Here is a 21,197-nt window from a genome sequence, read left to right on the forward strand (position 1 = left end):
AGGCGGCGTCAATCTGTGACTTAACAAAACTGGTTAACTTGCTAAAGGCCCAAGGGCCAAAAGTTAAAAGTAGAATAAGACCTACAAGAGGTCCCAACAAGCTGGGGAGTAAAGTGGAGAGCCAAGGGGAAGTAGAAAACCAATTTTTATACCAAGATTCCTGCTGTTCTCTTTCCTTTTTTCTTTTTTCCAAGCTGTCTCTGACCTTTTGCAAACTGTTTTCCACCAACCCTAACTTATCCACATAAAAACAACATTCTTCCTTAAGCACGGCGCATAGGCCACCTTGCAAGAAAAGCAAATCTAGCCCTCTTCTATTTTGCAAGACTACTTCGGCGAGGGAGCTCACTGAATCTTTGAGATTGGCAAGTCCCGCCTGTAAGTCTTGAAGATCTTTATCGATAGCTGCACTTAACTGGGTGTACTGTTGATTGGTGGTAACCAATGAAGCAATTCCAGTACCTGCCCCAGCGGCTCCGAGGCCGAGGACCACAGCTAAGGTGAGTGCAGTGAGGGGCTCACGTTTGACTCTTGAGGGGGGAGGCGTTTTTTGTTCCCAAAACTGCAAAAAATATGCGGGGCTGTGGACAGTTAAATGGGGCAAAAGTAAAACTTGAACACAATATTTCTTATTTTTTTAAAAAGTGGCGGTGATTATGAAGGTGGTTAATCCTGAGGAGCAAGCAAAATAGGAATGATTTGTAGAAGAAACGTACGTAAAAGAAGCATTCACTACAAGGGTTTGGTTACAAATATCAACTAATTCTTTGGGTGGTAGCATATGTGGTCCTAGAAGGCAGAGTCCCGCCCCTGAGATCTGTCCGAGAGTGAGGCCCTGCTGCTCCTCGGGGTTCCATCGAAGCTCAGTAGTTGAGTTCGTGAATACTGGCTTGCCAAAATGAGCTATTCCTTCATAAAAAGGGGGAAGGGAGGAATAACACACCCAACAGTTATCTGAAAAAGTAAGGTTAGATTTTTGAAGGGCGTGCACTGAGGCGTTAACTACTGCCAACAAAAGATCCGCGGTTGAGGGGGGCCCTACGGGGAGGGTAGGTTGAAACAATGCTGAGGAATGGGTGACAGAGGGGCTTTTTGTAGGAGCAGCCAGATTATGCCTTAGTACAGGGGCTTGGCCATGGCCCCGACCATTGTGGAGCTCCAGATTAGGCCCAACAGCGGCTGGACGTTGGGCGTTGGGAAGTGATTTAGTTAATTTTATTTTAAAGGTAAGTCCTATGTCTGGCCCAGCTTTATATATGCGAAGGCCCCACTTAAACCCTACACTTGTGCCTGCTGACTTCCAGGCCTGTAGAGACACACAAAAAAGAGGAGCATCTCTCAGGGTGTTGTTTTCTCCCTGGAGGGCGTTATTTCTGGCTGTTGGTCCATTAATTTGACCAGCCTGTCTGGTAGCCATCTGACATTTTGTGCTTTGGAGTCATAGACACACGCGTGTCCTTTTCCCCAAATGAGGACCGGGTCTGGTCCCTGCCATTTATTGAGCAGGGGGTCCTTCCATAATGCCTGTGCGTAGCCTCCGGCTATGGCTGGGTGCCAAAGGCGATCGGCAGCCGTTTTGCCACTGGCATCGTAAGTGAGGAAATTTAAAACAAACAGTGCGTGGTTTAAAAGAGTTTTGGAGTTGCCAGAGTTTTGGAGTTGCCAGACTCCCCCCCTGACTGTAGTTTGAAAAGCATGTCTTTTAAAGTTTGGTGCGTTCTCTCCACAATGCCCTGACCTTGAGGGTTGTAAGGGATGCCAGTAACATGGTGGATGCCCATTTGTGCGCAAAATTGTTTAAAAGTTGAGCTGGTATATCCAGGGCCATTGTCCGTCTTAAGTACCTTGGGTTGAGGGGTGGCAGCCAAGCAAGAGAGGATGTGATAAATGACGTGCTTGGTGGCCTCCCCAGTTTGAAGGGAGGCACAAATGAAGCCGTTAAACGTGTCGACCGAAACATGGATATATTTAAGTTTGCCAAAGGGTGGGTGGTGGGTAACATCCATTTGCCACAACTCTCCAGGCACGAGCCCACGGGGGTTGACCCCATTGTGAGGCTCGGGTAAAAGGATCAAGCAGCCTTTGCATTGTCGTACAATTTGTCTGGCCTGCTCCCGTGTAATGGAATATTTGAGCCTGAGGGTATGGGCATTAAGGTGGTGTAAATCATGTGCCTTTTGGGCTGCTTCAAGGGGAGTTATAGAGAGGTTGGCTGCAATTAATTGCGTGGCTTGGTCAACCAGATTGTTTCCTTCAGACAACGGTCCCGGCAATCCAGTATGGGCACGGATGTGGCCTATAAAGAACGGGGCTGTACGGGCAAAAATTAATTTTTGTAATTGGGAAAACAAGGAGGAGGCATTAGTTGTAGGGTGGATATAAGGGACCGTTTCTAAAAGCGGAACAGAAGCGGCGACATAAGCACTGTCAGTATACAAATTAAAAGGATTATCTGGCAAGGTCTTAAAAATTTTTATGATGGCGCTTAATTCCACTGACTGAGCTGAGGAGAACTCGGTCCGAAATTGAGAGACCTGCCCATTTATGCTAAAGGTGGCCATTCCAGAAGACGATCCGTCAGAGAAAACCAACAGGGCCCCCACAACTGGAGCCATCTTAGTCCAATGGGGGAAAATAACAGGGGATCTTTGGAAAAACTGGATTAATTTATCGGCCGGATAATGAATATCTATGGAGCCCTGAAAAGAAGTACAATTAACAGCCCAATCATCATCACTTTGGAGGAGCCACTGGACCTGGGCGGCGGTGTACGACACAATTATAGTCTCAGGATCTCTACCAAACAGTTTTAAAGCAGCTTCCCTGCCAAGGCATAAGAGTTGGGCAACCAGATGAGGGTAAGTAGGTAATACTCGGTTAGGGGAAGCGGGAAAATAAACCCAAAATAAAGGCTTGAGCTGCCAGAGCAACCCTGTGGGAGAATGGGGGGTGGGGAAAATAATAAAATTGAACAGCAATTCTGGGGAAAAATAACCAATGCTTTGATTGTTAATGGCTTGCTAGACCTGGGCTAAGGCTTGTTGGGCCTCAGGGGTGAGCGCGCGAGGGGAAGAGGGATCAGCATCTCCCCGCAAAATGTCAAATAAAGGCTTAAGTTCTTTGGTAGTGAGCTTCAAGTAAGGGCGGAGCCAGTTAATGTCCCCGAGTAACCTTTGGAAGTCATTTAAAGTATGCAATGCATCAGTACGTAACTGGATCTTTTGAGAATAAACTCGATTAGGTAACAATTCAAACCCCAGAAATAATTGTGGGGGGTGGACTTGAATTTTCTCTGGGGAAATTTGGAGACCACTATTTTGGAGGGCAATGATGAGTTGCTGTCCCACCTGATGGAGCTGTTGCTCGCAGGGCCCTGCCAACAAAATGTTGTCCATGTAATGGATAATATATGTTAGGAAATGACAAGCGGAAGGGGTCAACCGTTTGAGCCACAAATTTCTGACACAGGGTGGGGCTTGTGGTCCCCCCCTGTGGGAGGACCCGCCACTGAAAACGAGGGGAAGGCCCTACGCAATTAATTATAGGGAGACTGAATGCAAAACGCTTGCAATCCTCAGGGTGAAGAGGGATAGAAAAAAAAACAATCTTTAAGATCAATAATTAGTTTAACAAAATTTTTAGGAATAGCTATTGGCGAAGGGAGACCTGGTTGTAGGGCGCCCATGGGAACCATGGTTTTATTAATTGCCATTAAATCTTGCAACAACCGCCACTTCCCTGTTTTCTTTTTAATAACAAACACAGGCGTATTCCAGGGTGAGGTGGAGGGTTCAATATGTCCAGCCTCCAGCTGTTCCTGCACCAACTGTGTGGCGGCGGACAACTTATGTGATGGGAGGGGCCATTGGTCAATCCAGACAGGCTCATCACTCTTCCATGTAATCTTTTCTGCCTGGAGTGCAGGAGGAGCAATGGCCCTTACAAAAAATGATTAGAAAATCCTAAGCCTGTGCGATCATTTTTTGGGACAGCTGCGACGGGCGTTGAGTCTCCCTGACTTAGTTTGCCTAATCCCTGCCCGGGCAAATAACCCTGGGAAAGCATTTGTTGGGAGACGACTTCGTTAGGGCTGCACATAAAAACCTTCATTTGAGAAAGAACATCCCTGCCCCAGAGATTGACGGGCAGGCCGGGAACAACAAAAGGCTGAATTGTACCTGTATTGCCCTCGCTATCCTCCCAGGTTAGAAGTTGGGAACTTTGCAGGGTATTTTTTGACTGCCCAATCCCTTGCAGATGAGTTAGAGAGGCCTGTAAAGGCCAAGCAGAAGGCCAGGAGCTTTGAGAAAGGACAGTGGAGTCTGCTCCAGAGTCTAAGATGCCCTCAAAGGCCTTTCTCTGGATCTTAAGAGTAAGTGTTGGGCGATCCTTAGTAATGGCCTGGACCCAATAAAGGTCAGAGGAGCCCGGTCGGGAGGCACCACGAGTATTGCTGATCGCCGGGTGAGAAGTGTTCAGAGGCAGCGATAGGGCTTGGGCCAGGCGCTGCCCTCGCAGGATGGAAACAATACCTTTAGAAACACTTGCCAAAATCTTTATTTCTCCTGCATAATCACGATCTACCAATGAGGGGTGAACAGTAATACCATTTAGGGTGGTTGAAGAGCATCCCAAAATCAGAAAAAAAGGTGCCTGGTGGTGGGGGGCCAAAAATTCCAGTGTCGATAATTCGCACTCCATCTTCGGGGGTTAGTATTGTGGGGGTGGTGGTACACAGGTCCACTCCTGCGCTTCCTGGGGTGGCCCGGTACAGGGAGGGTCGGGCTGCTGGCTGTTCCCCAAGGCCGGAACAAAGGGAATGGGTTCAAGGGCTCGGGGCTGGCCCTGCTGGCCGTTTCCCGAGAGCGGAGGCAAGGGACGCCCGTTGATATCGGTAATGGAGCGGCAGGCAGTAACCCAATGCTTTCCCTTTTTACATCGGGGGCAAGGGGTAGTGGGGATGGCGGGGCGGGCGCTCGATTCCGCAGGGGAGGTAATTTTAGTGAAGAAGGGGGCTGCGACAGGGCGAAGTGTCCCGGTTGGCCGCACTTAAAACAATTTTTCGAAGAATTATTGACCTGCAAGGCGGCGCCCACTGCAAGATGAATGGCCTGGGAAACCTTAGCGGAAAAAGGGTCGACATCCTGGCACAAGTGTAACATTTCATCAAGGGTCTTATCTCTAGCCTTGCCACGCATAACCGCCCTGCAGGATAAATTAGCATTTTCATAGGCCAGCTGTTTAATGAGCTTATCACTAGCAGCCTCATGGCCGAGGGTCCGTTCAGCCCCTTCCAAAAGGCGGCTAACGAACTCATTGTATGGCTCCTGCAGCCCTTGAGTTATTTTAGTGAGGGGGATAATGGCTGAACCTTAAGTGGGAAGCGCTCGCCACGCGCCAAGGGCGGCATTGGCAGTTTGGGCTAAGAGACCGATTGGGAAGCGTTGCTGGCGTGTTTCAGCAGCATACATGCCCTGCCCACTAAGCTTTTTAAAGGTCCAAGCAGCCGAAGGTGATCGAGGGGATTTGAGGTTAGTGGCGGCAATAGACTGACATCTATCAAAAAAATCGGCTTTCCAAGTTAAAAATTGGGCTCGAGTCAAAACAGCCTGCACTACTTGCATCCACTCGGCGGGAAGCATATGGCCCCCGCGGGAGACGGCGTCCAAAACACTTAAGGTGTAAGGGGCGTTGGCTCCGTAAGTTCGGATTGCGGTGTTGAGTTCCTTTAAGTTTTTAAGGTGGATCTTACGGAATTCCCGAGTTTTAGAGCCAGTCCCCTGTACAGGCGGCTCCTCATCTTCGCTCCCGCTTTCGTTTTCGTTCTCAGACCCCGACGTGTTATCATTTTTCGCCTCCCCGTCCTCGTTACCAGAGCCCACGGGTGGGGAGCCGGCGGACTCTGCCTGAGGGTTATCAGGGGTGGACCTCGGGGAGGACCTGGTGGAGCGGGTGAGAACGGGGAGCAAGAGCTGGGCAGGTTTGGCCTTCTTTGTTTTAGGGACATGCTCTTTAGCGGACCCGCAAGGGTGTGCTGCCTGGCAAGGTGAACAAAAAATAGTTTCTCGGAGGGACGTTTGAAGGGAGGAAAGTGTTAAAATAAGATTAGTCCCAAGAAATTGTTTGTGCGTAAAGCAATTTTATCAGGATGTTATTATTACACTATGCAAGCTATTACCTTTTGCTCTTACCCGTTTGCGCGCGCCCTCCCCATTCCCCCTGGAGCTGTCCAGCCTCAGTCCATTTGAAATATTTTATAGGCGACCCCTCCTTTTCTCCCCTTTCCCTCCCAGTGACAGCCCTCCATTAGCCTCATATTTTCCATATTTTTCTTTACTCCGCAACCTCCTTAGACCACACGTTAACTCCGTTATCCCTGAATCTTCTCCAGCCTCTCCCAACCTCCCAGTCAGTACATCCTGGAGACACCGTATTAAATCTTTAACACCCAAACCTTTGGCACCCCAGTGGGAAGGTCTGTACACTGTCATTCTCACCACTCTCTCGGCTGTCAAAGTAGTAGGTCTACACTCTTGGATATACCTCTCCAGAGTCAAACCTGTAACCAAAGTTAATCATGTTCCCCAGTGGTCTGTTCAGTCTACTGGTCCTATGTCTCTCCGCCTCACTCGCCTCACCAAACCAGCCAGCTAAGCCTAGCATTAACTTCCCCTTTCGCCTGGAGGTTTTTTTCTCACTGAAAATGTAACTAACCCCCAATATCACCAGCATCACCTACTCACAGGAAAAAGTTATCTCCTAGCCACAGCTGATTGCCTGGTCACTAGTTATTCTGGCCCAGTCTACCTTAATTTCACCTTGTTCAAACACAGTTCCAACTCCCTGAATGCACACCTTCTCCCAAAACCAACTTCCCCCATCGTTTGTTTTCTATATGACCAAACCTCTAACCCCGCTTGTGCACAAAAATGGGTAAAACAAAACACAGGGTACCCTGAAGGTCCTGCAATATTCACCATGCTCGCCCCTACCCTGTAACCAAATCCCACCTGTTCTTTTGGTCAGGAATACAATTCCCCTTAACCATCCCTGACCCGTACAACAACAGATAGACCAAACCAGTCAAGGGAGGCTGGTATTTTAACTCCCACAGCACATATCCTAATGCTAAACTGTTCATATAAAGGTTGTTAGCCCAGGTCCAATCCACCATCCACCGTAATATTCAGATCCCAAAACATCAACTCATTAACCAAATTTCTAAACCTTCCAAGTCTCTCTTCTCCTGGATCGCCCTGCTACAGCAGGGACTGGCCATCACCAACCTTGCTAAATTAGGCAACCTTTCCACCTGCCTCATGTGCGCAGCCCTGGAATGCCCTCCTCTAGCAGCAGTCCCAGTTCCCAGGTGGTCATCTGCACTTAAGGTCTCCACCATGCAACCCATAATTATCCCCAATGTCCCTCTGTACTTCACACCAGGGTACACACAGGTGCCGTTTTGCTACCCCAATGCATCCACTCAACTGTGCAACACCACAATGCCATCCTCCCAGCCAATAACAGCACCAGCAGAATTTTTCTTCTGGTGCAATTATACACTCACCAAACTTCTTAACATCAGTAGCAGGTCTGCCTTCTTGTGCCTACCTGTCACTTTAGTTCCGCAGCTCACTGTCTACACCCCAGCTAAATTCCAGAACAAATACACCCAGACACATAGTCCCCACAGTAAAAAAGCAGTTTTTCTCCCGGTTATTGTAGGCCTTTCCCTAAGCGTACTCACCAGTCGCGGTGGGACTGAGTGGTGGCACCCTGGGACACTCCATCACCACAACCAATCAGTTAGCTGAACGCTTCCAATCGACATTCGCTATCTCCGCAGAATCTTTAGACTCCTTACAAAAACAAATAACCTCTATTGCTCAAGTTACCTTACAGACCCGTCGCGCTCTAGACCTCATCACGGCAGAAAAGGGAGGAACCTGCCTCTTCCTCCAGGAGGAATGCTGTTATTACATCAATGAGTCGGGAATTGTGAAAACCAATATCCAGATCCTTAACAAACTAAGCCGTGAGTTACAGAGCACCAGGCCAACAACAGATGGAACTATTCCCTGGTGGAGCACTTCTCTGTACTCCTTTTTAGCCCCCATAATAGGACCCATAATTTTAATTACACTTTTATTTTTAATTGCTCCGTGTTTTATCCAGTTTTTTCAAAACAGGCTCCGCAACATCACCCAAGCTGCAGTTCACCAAATGATGTTGCAGCTGCATGAACCCCAATATGAAACTGTCTGGGAGCCTGGATATGAATTCCCCCATCGTGCGTCGACCCTAGAATCCCAGTACTCCGCCTTACAAAGCCCCCCTCCCCCTTAAATCGTCGTCCATGGTCAGCATGAAGCAGTTACGGAAAGACAACATCGTCCATTTTCCCTATAGGGTGGAGTCTGGGATGAAGGATCTTAGCACAAGTAACTCCATTTTGATTTTGGAACTATGTTAAGTTCTTGTAACTTACCCTGTACCTACCCCCCCCTTGTGGGAAGCCGCAGCTCTCGCCGCCATTACAAGATGGCGCTGGGCAGTCAGGGCGGTGGCCCAGTTAAGTGGTAAACAACCACTTAGAGCATGCGCACTGCTTAGATGACGTAGTCATAACTTCACCCTGGAGTATGCTAATAAGGGTTCTGGTGAACGCACCAATCAATGCACAGCACGTCCCCATAGAGCGCATATAAGCAGCAGTAGTTTGGGGCTTCAAGGTCTTTTTCCGCATCTGCAAATCGAACCCGCATTAAACGCCTATGGAAGAATCCTGTTGTGGCGCGTCCTTCTTGCTGGCGAGACTGAGCGCACGACAAGTGGTGCCGAAACTCGTGAACGACCACCTCCGGCACGAGCGGAGACCCCCTGTCATCAGGGAGGATTCAGAACCGCACGGCGTGGGAAGAAACGGTAAGTTCTGAGAGACATGAGCCTGAATGATTGTTAAGCCACTTGCTGGTGCTTGAGTGTTGGCGTGTGAATACTTCCGCTTTCGGTTTTAACGGCGAACAGCCAGCCGCCTTTTCTTTATCGCGCATAAATCGGGTGTAGATAAATCCGTGCGCGCCCGTGTGTTAAGTCTTTGTATACATAAGCAGGCAACATGGGGAACACGGCAATAAAGACTATGGTTATAGCTCTCGATGCCCTATTGAGAAAGAGAGGATTAAAAATTTCAGAACAGACTTTGTGTAAATTTGTAAAAAATATAGATGAGATAGCACCATGGTTTGTTTCCACAGGCTCGCTAACATCCGCGAGCTGGAATAAGCTAGGGAGAGACATAGACCGAGCCGCTGAAGCCGGACGGCTGAAGCCGGGGATTAGACCCATTTGGAAGCTAGTGAAAGCATGCATTGAGGACAAAGAGTATGAGCAGCCATTGCGCCAAGGGCAGCAGGCTTTAGAAGATGTTCAGGAGAGCATGTCAGAAACAGAGCGGGAGGAAGAACAAGGAGCTCGTAGGAAGCAGCACAAAGCTGTTAAAAATGAGGAGGCTGCACAGTTAAAATTAAAAGAGGAAGTTGATCAACAGAAGAAGAGCCGTGCCCGCCATTCGGAGCCCTTGTACCCATGGCGAGAACTAGAGCTTCTTGAGTTATCAGAGGAAGAAGAGGAACAGTTAGAGGAGGCAGCCGCTCGCTACGAGGAGGGACGGTATAATGCTTTTCATGTAACCGCTGTGAGCCCGTCCGCACCACCCCCTTATAGCGAGAACAGGCAGAAAGGGTGTGGATACTCCTTTTGCCCACCCGGTACCCGCAGAGCAATACAACAAATGTACCCAGTATTTGAGGACCAGAATAATGCTCGTTATCATACGCCTTTAGAGCATAAGCAAGTGAAGGACTTAGCTGAAGCAGTAAGATCTTATGGTGTCAATGCAAATTATACTCAGTCCCTGATTGAGAGACTTACAGGCAATGCTATGACACCTGCTGATTGGACTTTTGTTACAAAAGCAGTCTTGACAACAGGACAGTATTTGGAGTGGAAATCCTTGTGGCAGGACCTATTAATGGCTCAGGCTAGGGAAAATGCCGCGGCGGGGCAACCCGCATGGAATTTTGAAATGCTGACAGGTCAAGGAAGATGGGTTAACAATCAAACAGCCTTCCCAATACAGGTATATCAACAAATAAATACTGCCGCGAGCAAGGCATGGAGGACCTTGCCTAATAAAGGAGAGGTTAGAGGTAACTTAACTAAAATTATACAGGGACCTACTGAGCCTTTCTCAGATTTTGTCGCCCGTATGTTGGAAGCAGCAGGAAAAATCTTTGGAGATCAGGACACAGCCATGCCTCTCATTGAGCAGTTAGTTTTTGAGCAGTGTACTAAAGAATGTAGAACAGTTATAACACCCTGGAAGTCCAAAGGACTGCAGGCATGGATGAAGGCTTGCAGGGAAGTTGGCGGTCCTTTGACAAATACAGGATTGGCTGCTGCAGTATTGGTGGCCCTAAAAAGAGGCCCCCTAAAATGCTTTCAGTGTGGTAAGGAAGGACACATTAAAAAACATTGCCCTACTGGCACCGCGAGTCAAACTAGGATAGGGACCAAAAGGACCCCGGGAGTTTGCCCTCGGTGTGGTAAGGGTAGACATTGGGCCAACGAATGCAGATCTGTGAAAGATAGCAAGGGGCGCCCCCTAGAGCAAAATGACTAGGAGCCAAAAAACGGGAAGCGGGGCCCTCATCCCCAGGGCCCGCAAATGTATGGGGCAATCCAGGAGGACGGCCTCCGCCCACTGGGGAGGCCACTCCCAAAAGGGCCACTGCGGGATCCACAGGGGTGGACCTCAGTGCCACCACCAGAGCAGTACTAACGCCACAGCAGGGATGCCAGCCCATCCCTACGGATTTTTATGGTCCCCTTCCAGAAGGCACCGTGGGCTTGCTGCTTGGTAGGTCCTCCACCACCTTAAAAGGCTTAATTGTGCACCCAGGAGTCATTGATCAGGATTTTACAGGACAAGTAAAGGCAATGTGCTCCTCCCCACGAGGAATATATGCCATCTCACCTGGAGACCGTATCGCGCAGCTCTTGGTGTTGTCTAGCAAGCATGCACTATTCCCAAGTACTAAAGTTAGTAGAGAAAAAATGAGCTTTGGATCATCAGGAGAAGCTGGGGCCTTTTTCTCAGTGCAGTTAGATCAACGCCCAACTTTGACATTGGACATTGAAGGGAAAACCTTTGAAGGTATATTAGACACAGGGGCAGACAAAAGCATTATATCCACCAAATGGTGGCCTTCCTGCTGGCCGGTAACACAATCTTCACAGTCTCTACAAGGACTCGGGTATGCATCCATGCCTATGATAAGCACCAGATGGTTGCACTGGAAAGCTGAGGAAGGACAATCAGGCCAGTTACAACCATATGTCCTCCCCTTACCTGTAAATTTGTGGGGAAGGGACATGTTGACAGACCTAGGATTAGTACTAACCAATGATTACTCACCTATAAGTCAAGAACTTATGCAAAAAATGGGATATGTACCGGGAAAGGGAGTTGGGAAACACCTACAGGGTCGTCCTGAACCAATAGAGGTAGCAGTGAAGAAAGATCGCACAGGTCTGGGTTTTTCCTAGGGGCCACTGCGGAGCCGCTACCCATTCCGTGGCTCTCAGCAGAGCCAGTTTGGGTACCACAGTGGCCGCTCCCAGTAGAAAAATTAATTGCGGCACAAAGGCTAGTTAAGGAACAGCTAGAACTAGGACATTTAGAACCATCCGTGTCCCCGTGGAACACACCCATATTTGTTATTAAGAAAAAATCAGGGAAGTGGAGATTGTTGCATGATTTAAGAGCCATCAACGCCCAAATGTCACTCATGGGCCCTGTGCAGAAAGGCCTCCCATTGCTATCTGCAATACCTAAAGGCTGGACCGTCATTATAATAGACATTAAGGATTGTTTTTTCTCCATCCCTTTGCATAAGAAAGATAAGGAAAGATTTGCCTTTACCCTACCCTCCATTAATCATGAAGAACCTGACAAAGGCTTTCAGTGGCGAGTTTTGCCACAGAGAATGGCCAATAGTCCTACTATGTGCCAGTTATTTGTGGACCACGCCCTAGCACCCGTCAGAGAAAAATTTGGTCAGTTAAAAATCTACCATTACATGGATGACATATTAATAACTGGAGAAGAGGAGCCAGATGTGCAGCAGGGATACAGAGAGGTAGTTAAGGAATTAGAATCCCATCAGTTAGCCATAGCACCAGATAAGGTCCAAAAATCTTCAATTGGACAGTTTTTAGGAGCCACAATAAGCCCATGTCACATAATACCTCAAAAATTGACTATACGGAAGGATCAGTTAAAGACATTAAATGATTTTCAAAAGTTGCTAGGAGATATCAATTGGCTCCACCCATATTTAAAGGTATCCACTGCTGACCTTAAGCCATTGTTCAATATCTTGGAAGGAGAAAGCCTTGTTACTTCTCCTCAAGAAATCACTCTTCAAGCCCAGAAAGTATTAGAACAGGTTGAAAAGGCCATTTCTGAAGCGCAGTTAGATAGAATAGACATAAAATCTCCTTTTCAGCTGTGCATTCTAAAAACTGCCTGCGCGCCTACTGCGGTCTTGTGGCAGACTGGGCCTTTGTTGTGGATCCATGCCCACTCCTCACCTTCCAAAACTATTGAACACTACCCTTTTATGGTAGCCACAATGGCCCTAAGGGGTGTTAAGACAGCTATTATGCATTTTGGAAGAGAGCCTAGCAGCGTCATTGTCCCATATACTAGTGAGCAAGTTTCTACACTGTGCGCCACTATGGATGAGTGGGCAATTTTTAAATGCAGTTTTAATGGACTAATAGACAACCATTATCCTAAACATTCCTTGTTGCAATTTGTGACTGCTCATCCAGTAATTTTTCCCCGTGTCACTGTTAACAACCCCATTAAGGAAGCTTTAGACATTTACACAGATGGCTCTAGAACAGGCAAAGGATGTTATGTAATAAACGATCAAGTGACTACATTACAATTTTTAGCTGATGCACCCCAATTAGTAGAATGTTTGGTGGTCTTAGAAGTTTTTAAGAAATTCACGGAGCCAATTAACATCATATCTGACTCCCATTATGTAGTCAACGCGGTGTCTAAGCTGGAAATTGCTGGCTACATTAAGCAATCCAGCAAGGTAGCAGACATCTTGTCTCAAATTAGAAAATGTATTTTGCAACGAAAACACCCATTTTATATTCAGCATATACGTGCTCATAGCTTGCTCCCGGGACCCATGGTAAAAGGTAATGATTTGGCTGATCAAGCTACAAGAGCTTTCCCTGTGTTAACTAAATCCCACTTTGAACTTGCTAAAGACTTTCATGAGCTGTATCATGTGCCTGCTGCCACCCTACGCATTAAGTTTCCAATTACTCGCGCAGAGGCTCGCACTATTGTGTTGCAGTGCGCCAAGTGTGCAGAATTTATTTCCAAACCCTCGGTCGGGGTAAACCCTCGAGGCGTCCGTCCTCTCGACATCTGGCAAATGGACGTTACCCATGTATCTGCTTTTGGAAAGTTGCAGTACGTGCATGTGTCAGTGGACACCAGTTCTGGCATTGTACATGCAACACCCCTAACGGGGGAAAAATCCAGCCAAGTAATTCAACACTGCTTAGAAGCCTGGAGTGCATGGGGCAAGCCCACCATGTTAAAAACAGATAATGGGCCTGCATACACTTCCACCAAGTTCCGACAGTTTTGCTTGCAAATGCAAGTGAAGCACTTCACGGGTTTGCTGTACAATCCCCAAGGGCAAGGAATTGTGGAACGATGTCATCGCACTCTAAAGCAATATTTATCAAAGCAAAAAGGGGGAATAGTGACCGTGACGGTCACTACCCCTAGAATGGCTTTATCTCTAACCCTTTTCACCCTAAATTTTTAAAATTTGGATGAGAAAGGCCAATCAGCTGCAGACAGACACGGGCAATGGCCAAAGCCACCAAAGGAAATGGCCCGGTGGAAAAATGTCCTAGACAACAAATGGTATGGCCCGGACCCCATATTAATCAGGTCCAGAGGAGCAATTTGTGTTTTTCCACAGGAAGAAGAAAACCCCATCTGGGTGACAGAGAGACTGGTGAGACTAATTAAGAAGGAGGATGAAGATCGTGGGAGCAGAAAGAATGAAGAGGACAGCGATCCATCCAGCGCTACTATTGACGCTAATGGTGATATGGGCCCCGGTAGCACAGGGAATTAAGAACAGTATTGTGTCTCAAACCACTGAAGCGTTACTGCAATGTCAGCGTGTGGATGCCCATCTGACCTCTGGCATTTTATTATTAAATCAAAAAACAGATTTGCTCCAGCAGCAAATCAACCAGTTTACCACTATGGTACAATTAAGCTGTGTCTCTTCCACCACAGCGCTTTGCATCACTCCAGTGTTATATGATAATTTTAGTGCATTGAGTGCTAATATTTCTCAGTATCTCACAGGACAATGGACCAAAGAGTTGAACCAGCTGCAAGAAGACCTCCTGAATCAAGTTGTCCGATTGAATGGAACACACTTGGAACCCCTTACCCTTGAAAATTTTTCTTCTTGGCTTTCATCTGCATTTTCCTACTTTAAGGAGTGGGTGGGGGTGTTTACATTTGCTGCAATAATGTGCTGTGGAGGAGTGTTGTTGCTATGGTTGCTCTGCAAACTTAAAGCTCAGCAAAGGCGTGACAAGGTCATCATTGCGCAGGCGCTCTTAGCGATTGAGCGTGGTGGTTCCCATGATCTTTGGCTTTCTTTGTTAAAAGAAAACTAACCCCCATAAGTTGTCAGCTCTCGAACCCCAAAGGGAAGACCCCATTGCACTGGGAAGAGTGACAGAAATTGGATCTTGGCCAGCCCTTGCACCATGCGGAGCTCTGCTCATTGCACGCATCAGGGTGACCAGATTTGGGTTCTTATATCCATCTTGATCTCCTGGGGCTGCTGGAGGCTCCGGGATGGATCGATGGATTAGGCCTAAAATAAATAAGAAAGGAGGAGATGTGGGAAGCCGCAGCTCTCGCCGCCATTACAAGATGGCGCTGGGCAGTCAGGGCGGTGGCCCAGTTAAGTGGTAAACAACCACTTAGAGTATGCGCACTGCTTAGATGACGTAGTCATAACTCCACCCTGGAGTATGCTAATAAGGGTTCTGGCGAACGCACCAATCAATGCACAGCACGTCCCCATAGAGCGCATATAAGCAGCAGTAGTTTGGGGCTTCAGGGTCTTTTTCCGCATCTGCAAATCGAACCCGCATTAAACACCTGTGGAAGAATCCTGTTGTGGCGCGTCCTTCTTGCTGGCGAGACTGAGCGTGCGACACCCCCTCCCTTGTATAAAACCAGCATATTTTTACTAATAGGACGCTTGCTCAGTCAGCTTGCCCAACTTCTAGACGCTTGCTCAGCTAGTTTGCCCAACGCCCACCCAACTACCAGAAAATTTTAACAATTACTTCCTTTTCTTACAATCCCTTGTGTAAGCATAGTTATCCCCCTTTTTCCCCCTGTGCCTGTCAGAAAGGGGTATAAAAACACCATTCACACTTCCCTCTGCACGGCTTCAATAACTCAATGCCCTGAGTTGCTGATCCCGCCCGCAAGCTTCTCAATAAAGCCTGCTTCTAAAACTTTCTTAATTGGATCTCTGGTTCTGTTTCGCGCCCAAATAAACCTTACAGAAAGTTCCGCGGAAAGGCGGGCGAAATCCTTTTGGAGGTTTAAAACTTCCTTTAATTCAACGACTTGGGAGCAAAGTTTTGCCTTTGCCTCAGAGAGGGCGGGCATTAAGGCGGCGGAGACTGGGAGAGCGGGGGCGCACATCTGATTGTTATAAGGTGGAGGTCTGGCTAAAAGGACAGGGGGCCAGTCAGGGTTATGGTAACGTGCCGCTTCTTCCTACAGAGTGGCCACGTCCTCTGGGTCTAGGGGCTCGTCATTAGTGGCTTTGGAAAACACAAGGTAGGTAGCAGGCAAATTTTTGAGGCTATACTTCTCTTGTGGGAGGGGAAGGTAATGGGAGGTAGTGAGGGCAGGCTCCCCCGCAGCGGGCTTTTCTGAGTCAGGTTTCTCTGAACCTGGCACTTCTATGATTACCGAGGAAGATTTGGAAGGGTTTTTATCCGAACAAAGGGAAGAAACGGAGGCCGAGTGAGAAAGTGGGCGGAGGCAATATTCCGCCACCGAGAGAAGTTGTTGCTTATCTGGGTCCTTAGAAGCGGCCTCAACAATGTCCCTGATCAATCCCCAATAAGAAAAAACCGCGGCGGGAACAGCATCGGGTCCTTCTTTATGCAGTTTCTCATTTACATCCCTCCCGACCTTTTGCCATTTCCCACGATGTATTTCAGGCCCATTCACTATAAACCATGGACAGACTTTGTCTACAAAAAGAAAGAATCTTATCAAATCCTTTTTCTTAACTCTTACTCCTCTCTCTCTGAGGGAAACTTTAAGGTCCTTTATAAAGACCATCTCTTTAGTTAGTTTTCGGCCCATCTCTATGGGACGGACGAAGTTCTACTCACCGAGGCTGATCAGTCTTCGTGAGCGGCGAAGACAGTCCACGACTTCTTCTTCATCTCTTCATCGGGGCCTGGCCGGGCGTCTTCTTCTGGGAGCTCTTCTGGAGCTGGGGGTCCAATCGGCAAGGGTCCACACCTCGGGCCCCACGTTGGGCGCCACTTGCCCCGACTGGCGGGACTCAGTTATTCGAGGAGTTCCGAGGGGGACCCAGCCTGAAAGAGAAACGGGCGAGAGAGGAGCGAGACCAAGCAGATTCTTGTCAAGGTCTCAGTTTATTGCTACACAAGCTTTTTAAAAGGTGAGGCAAACAAAAGAATTCCAAGGGAAGATAAAAAAAGGGAGGACGGGGGGTGTAGAGCACACAGGGCGGACAGACACAAATCTACGGCTGGAATGTCTGGTGCTGGAATAAACAAAGGTGGGCCATCTGGTGTTTGTCAGGGTAAGATAAGGTTGAGGCTGCCGGGCAGGCAATATGGAATTGGTTTTGTCAGGCTGATTATGTCCGGTTCCCAACAGCTGACTTTGGTTGGAAATGCACACATTTTAGATGCAGCAGAGTCCCCTGGGAAAGGGACATTTTAAATAGTGTCTATGGTCATCCCCTAAATTTGAGGGATTAGTTTCCTAGATAGACAATACTTTAATCCAGGGTGCCTGCTGGGTCTCAAGCAGATGTCTTTTTGTTCCAAACCTGAAATATTGTTATTCTTATTCTGCTCCCCCCTGCTCCGCTCCCGTTAGCTTTGACTTTCCACTCACTGCTCTGCTGTATGTTTCTACTTGATCTCCTGACTGGTTTTGCCCGAATTTTGGATGTGCTCTGGCAAACCAGGGGTCTCTCATCTCACAGTCTTGCATCAATTAGAAGTTAAAGAGTTGAAACTATTCTATTCTGGGGCCAACATTCTCCAATTGGAAACCTCCTCCCTGCGACCTTATGACACTTGAATGTCTTTATTTACATTAAGACTGGCCTTAGTTATCAAAACTTGACACATGTTGTTTGTAGGAGTGCTGGAGTTGGTGATGGCAGTGGACCAAAGAAAACCCCTGAAGACTTTGAGGAGGTTGATAAGGAAGTGTTGGTGTGGAAAGAAAAGATGTATGGAGACTGTGGGTGTTGACGATACCCTGGTGTCCACCTGATGTTTTCAACAAATGATAGTCTGTCCACTCTCTGGGACACAGGACATACAGGAGTCCAAGGCAGGGCAGAGACCTTGAGGGGCTGGAGGGAGAGCACAATGAGCTCAGAAATACTTGGTTTTCCTTTGACCCTTAATGCTCACCGCTTAGGTCAAGTGCTCTCTCATTATAGACTAACAGGCATATGGTTCGAACAAAGAGTTACCCTAAGATGGGCTCAGAAGGTAGAGGGTTGTCTGTTCTCTATCACTTTCTGTTTATAAAGACTAGACTCCGTCACATGCAAATCATTCTTCAGGCACTAGGGTAAATTTCACCCTTCGGCTGGGAAAGCTATCAGTTCTCTTTAGACACGGCTGTAGGTCTTTTGGAAAAGTAGAGCTGTGGTCTACAGATGCTACTGCTGTGTGTTCTCCTTTGCCTGGTGACAGTTCTCCAAGGTGGGAGATTCAGATATCTGACTTGAATCTATGGGGATGGCTGTGACTTCAAGTGAATGACAGGAACCATCGTTTTTGTTTGCAGGTGTCCTGTCCCAGTTGCAACTTCAGGAGTTGGGTCCAGGACTGGAGAAGCCCTCCCAGAAGCTGTCCCTCACCTGCTCTGTCTCTGCTTTCTCTATCACAAATAGTGGTTACTGCTGGAGCTGGATCTGCCAGACCTCGGGGAAGGGGATGCAGTGGTTGGGACACAGATGCTTTAATGGTAATACATATTTTAACCCGTCATACCAAAGCCGACTCTCAATCACCAGAGACACATCGAAGAACCAGTTCTCCCTGCAGTTGAACTCCATGACTGCTGAGGACACGGCCATGTATTACTGTGCAAGCGTCACAGCCAGGGGAAGTCATTTTCCTTCTTCAAAACAGGTTATCATGGTAATTCTCACCCTATCCGTTACTCAAAACCTGTTGACAATGAAATACAGTCATGTCCAGATTCATGCATTCAATGCATGATTTTAAATATACTGAGCTCAGTGACCTCCTACTGCCCAGGGTCAGGTCTGTGAAGGTTTCTTTCTGAATAGCTCTCTGTGCACTCTTGGCAGTGAATGACTAATGATTTTTATGTCTCAGAAAATAGTTGTGGTGATTTCTAGGGCTAAATTTGTGAAGTGCCCTTAGTGATGCTTGCTACACATTGTCTCCCTAGATGCAGAAACAGTGTTCCAGGCACAGAGAGACCCCTGACACCCAGAACAGGTGAACTGCAATGACCTGTTTGGTGGGCAGAGTCATTAGTAAGATCATTCATTGGAATCAAAATGAAGGGGGCACTCATTCGAAGGACAAGTTTGATTCCAAAAGATAGTAAATGTGTCACAAGAGGAGGAAATTGAAAGCTACTTTCTCAGAATGTTCTTTAGGTCCTGTTTTCGGCAGATGCCAGGGAATGAAGTCAGTGATGCTTTCCTCTCAGAAGCTGTGGTTTCTCCACCTTGTCACATCTCTCTAGAGACACCATGTATAATAACTTTTGGGAAACGTCCTGCATTGGAACCTGCCTTCTCTTCATTGTAATTGGCTTTGTCTATCTTTCAACATCTATCCAAAGGCAGGCTTCAGAGTAATAAGTATTGATGAGCTCTCAGTTTACACTCCAGGATACTAACTAGTGGCATTTGTAGTCAAAATTAGAAACATTTCATGCAAAAATGTATTCTCATGTTGAGTGGATATTTTCTCCACACACTCTAATGTATCTTGAAGCTTTACATTCTAACAAATACTCACTCACAAATGTGTATTTATTCAATAAACATCTCTTAGAATGATCTCAAAAACGTTTTCTATGCCAATATTATCGTTTGGAAGCATATAATTATTAAGATTCTCAAGGAAAATGGAAAGAATGAAAAAAAGTTAATCCAAAAGAAAAACAAGTGCAGAATATAAAGACTTACAAAATAATAAAAAAACAAAAATTAAGAGAAAACATATAAAATGAACTGAGGGCAGAAAAATTGAGGGGGAAATCAGTAATTCCACAAAGGGGGGGGATAAAACCAGAAAGATAACCCAATGCATAATGACAGCAATAAATGCAGACACATCAATAATGACATGAAATATAAATGGATTCAATGCACCTCTCAAGTGGCAGAGAGAAGCACAATGGATAAGGAAACTTGATCCATAATTCTATGCTTACAAGAAACACATTTGAGACATAAAGACAAATATAACCTAAAAATGAAAGATAGAAGAAAATATATCAAGAAAATGGCAATAAAAAAGCAATATTAACCAGTGACAATTTTAAAATGGAGTACTAGCAATAAAAATAAAAAATAAAATAGACTTCAAGACCCAATCCTTAATGGGAAACAAACAAGGGCATTATATGATAAAAGGTACAAAAGAGCACAAAGGGAAAAAAAATATGCACTCCATGGCAGACCCTCAAAATATATTAATCACACTCTTATAGACTTAAAGAGAGAAATACATAATTTTACAGTAATAGAGTTAAATATGCCCCACTGAGTTTTACAGAACAACTCAAAAGATCAATTGGACAATAAATCTGGATAACACAATTTACTGACCTCATAGACATATAGGAAGCATACTGTGTAAGTCTGGGTAAACTAGAGAAACAAATTCACAGAAACTCATATGAACAGAGAGTTTTATATAAAAGGTAAGTGTACATTAAGAAAGCTTCCCAACCCAGTGCTGTCCAAGCCCACAAGTCCAACATTTGTCCCTGTGTCGGACACTAATCCACAAAGTCCTCCTCCATCTCACAAAGCACACGCAATGATGCTGACTGCAGGAGGAAAGCCGAATCAGAGAGAGTGTAAGCATCACAGTGCTGGCAGGGGTCTCCACATAGCTGCTTCAGCACCCAGGGGTGCATCAGGGTGGGTACACATGGCTTCTCCTCAGGGATGTCTTTCAGGAAGTGAATCTTGCCAGCTGAAGCAGGGAACTGGCTAAGGCACCTGCACCCTGGTCCAACCATCAGAGAGCAAGAGACCCAAGAACTCAAAAGGCGAGGCTCATGGAGCCATTTATCTCTCTCTGCTCTTCACTGTGAACCCTTAGAGGTACTATTGCCAATCCTTGATTGTTTGGTTACCAAAATAAACTCTTTAATTTTTAACAGAAACCCTTTTGCTCTTTGACAGGAATGATGGAAGATGAGATAGTATGAACATTTTTCTCAAGGCTGTTTATCAATCACTGCTACATCTAGAAAGGAAGGAAAGAAAGAAGGGGATGAGGGAAGGATGGAGGAAGGGACGGAGCGAGAGGAATAGAGAAGCAACAATACATGGAAATAGAGTTGCCATCTTAAGGAAATTTTATTTTTATTTATCTAGTAGCTAATCTTTGGTGACAAGGATGTATTTACTACCAATAAATTAGTTAAGAAGAATCAGATCCCAAAATAAGAACAATGAAGTCATTGGACAATCTCTATGAGTCCACTGCCCAACCTGCTTAACCCTGTGTAACACTGTAAATTTCACACTTGC

The 21,197-nt window shown here is 46.6% G+C and overlaps 1 protein-coding gene across 1 annotated transcript; it reads left to right on the forward strand.

The window, feature by feature from the left end:
* Window positions 1–444: 444 nt before the first annotated feature.
* LOC142443218 (igE-binding protein-like) lies at window positions 445–20,852 on the forward strand. Its single transcript, XM_075544727.1, has 3 exons — window positions 445–500; window positions 9,781–10,465; window positions 20,847–20,852. The coding sequence occupies exons 1-3, from the start codon at window positions 445–447 to the stop codon at window positions 20,850–20,852; spliced, it is 747 nt and encodes a 248-aa protein (XP_075400842.1).
* Window positions 20,853–21,197: the final 345 nt, after the last annotated feature.

The sequence above is a fragment of the Tenrec ecaudatus genome, chromosome 3 (genome assembly GCF_050624435.1).
Source record: "Tenrec ecaudatus isolate mTenEca1 chromosome 3, mTenEca1.hap1, whole genome shotgun sequence".
Classification (NCBI taxonomy): domain Eukaryota; kingdom Metazoa; phylum Chordata; class Mammalia; order Afrosoricida; family Tenrecidae; genus Tenrec; species Tenrec ecaudatus.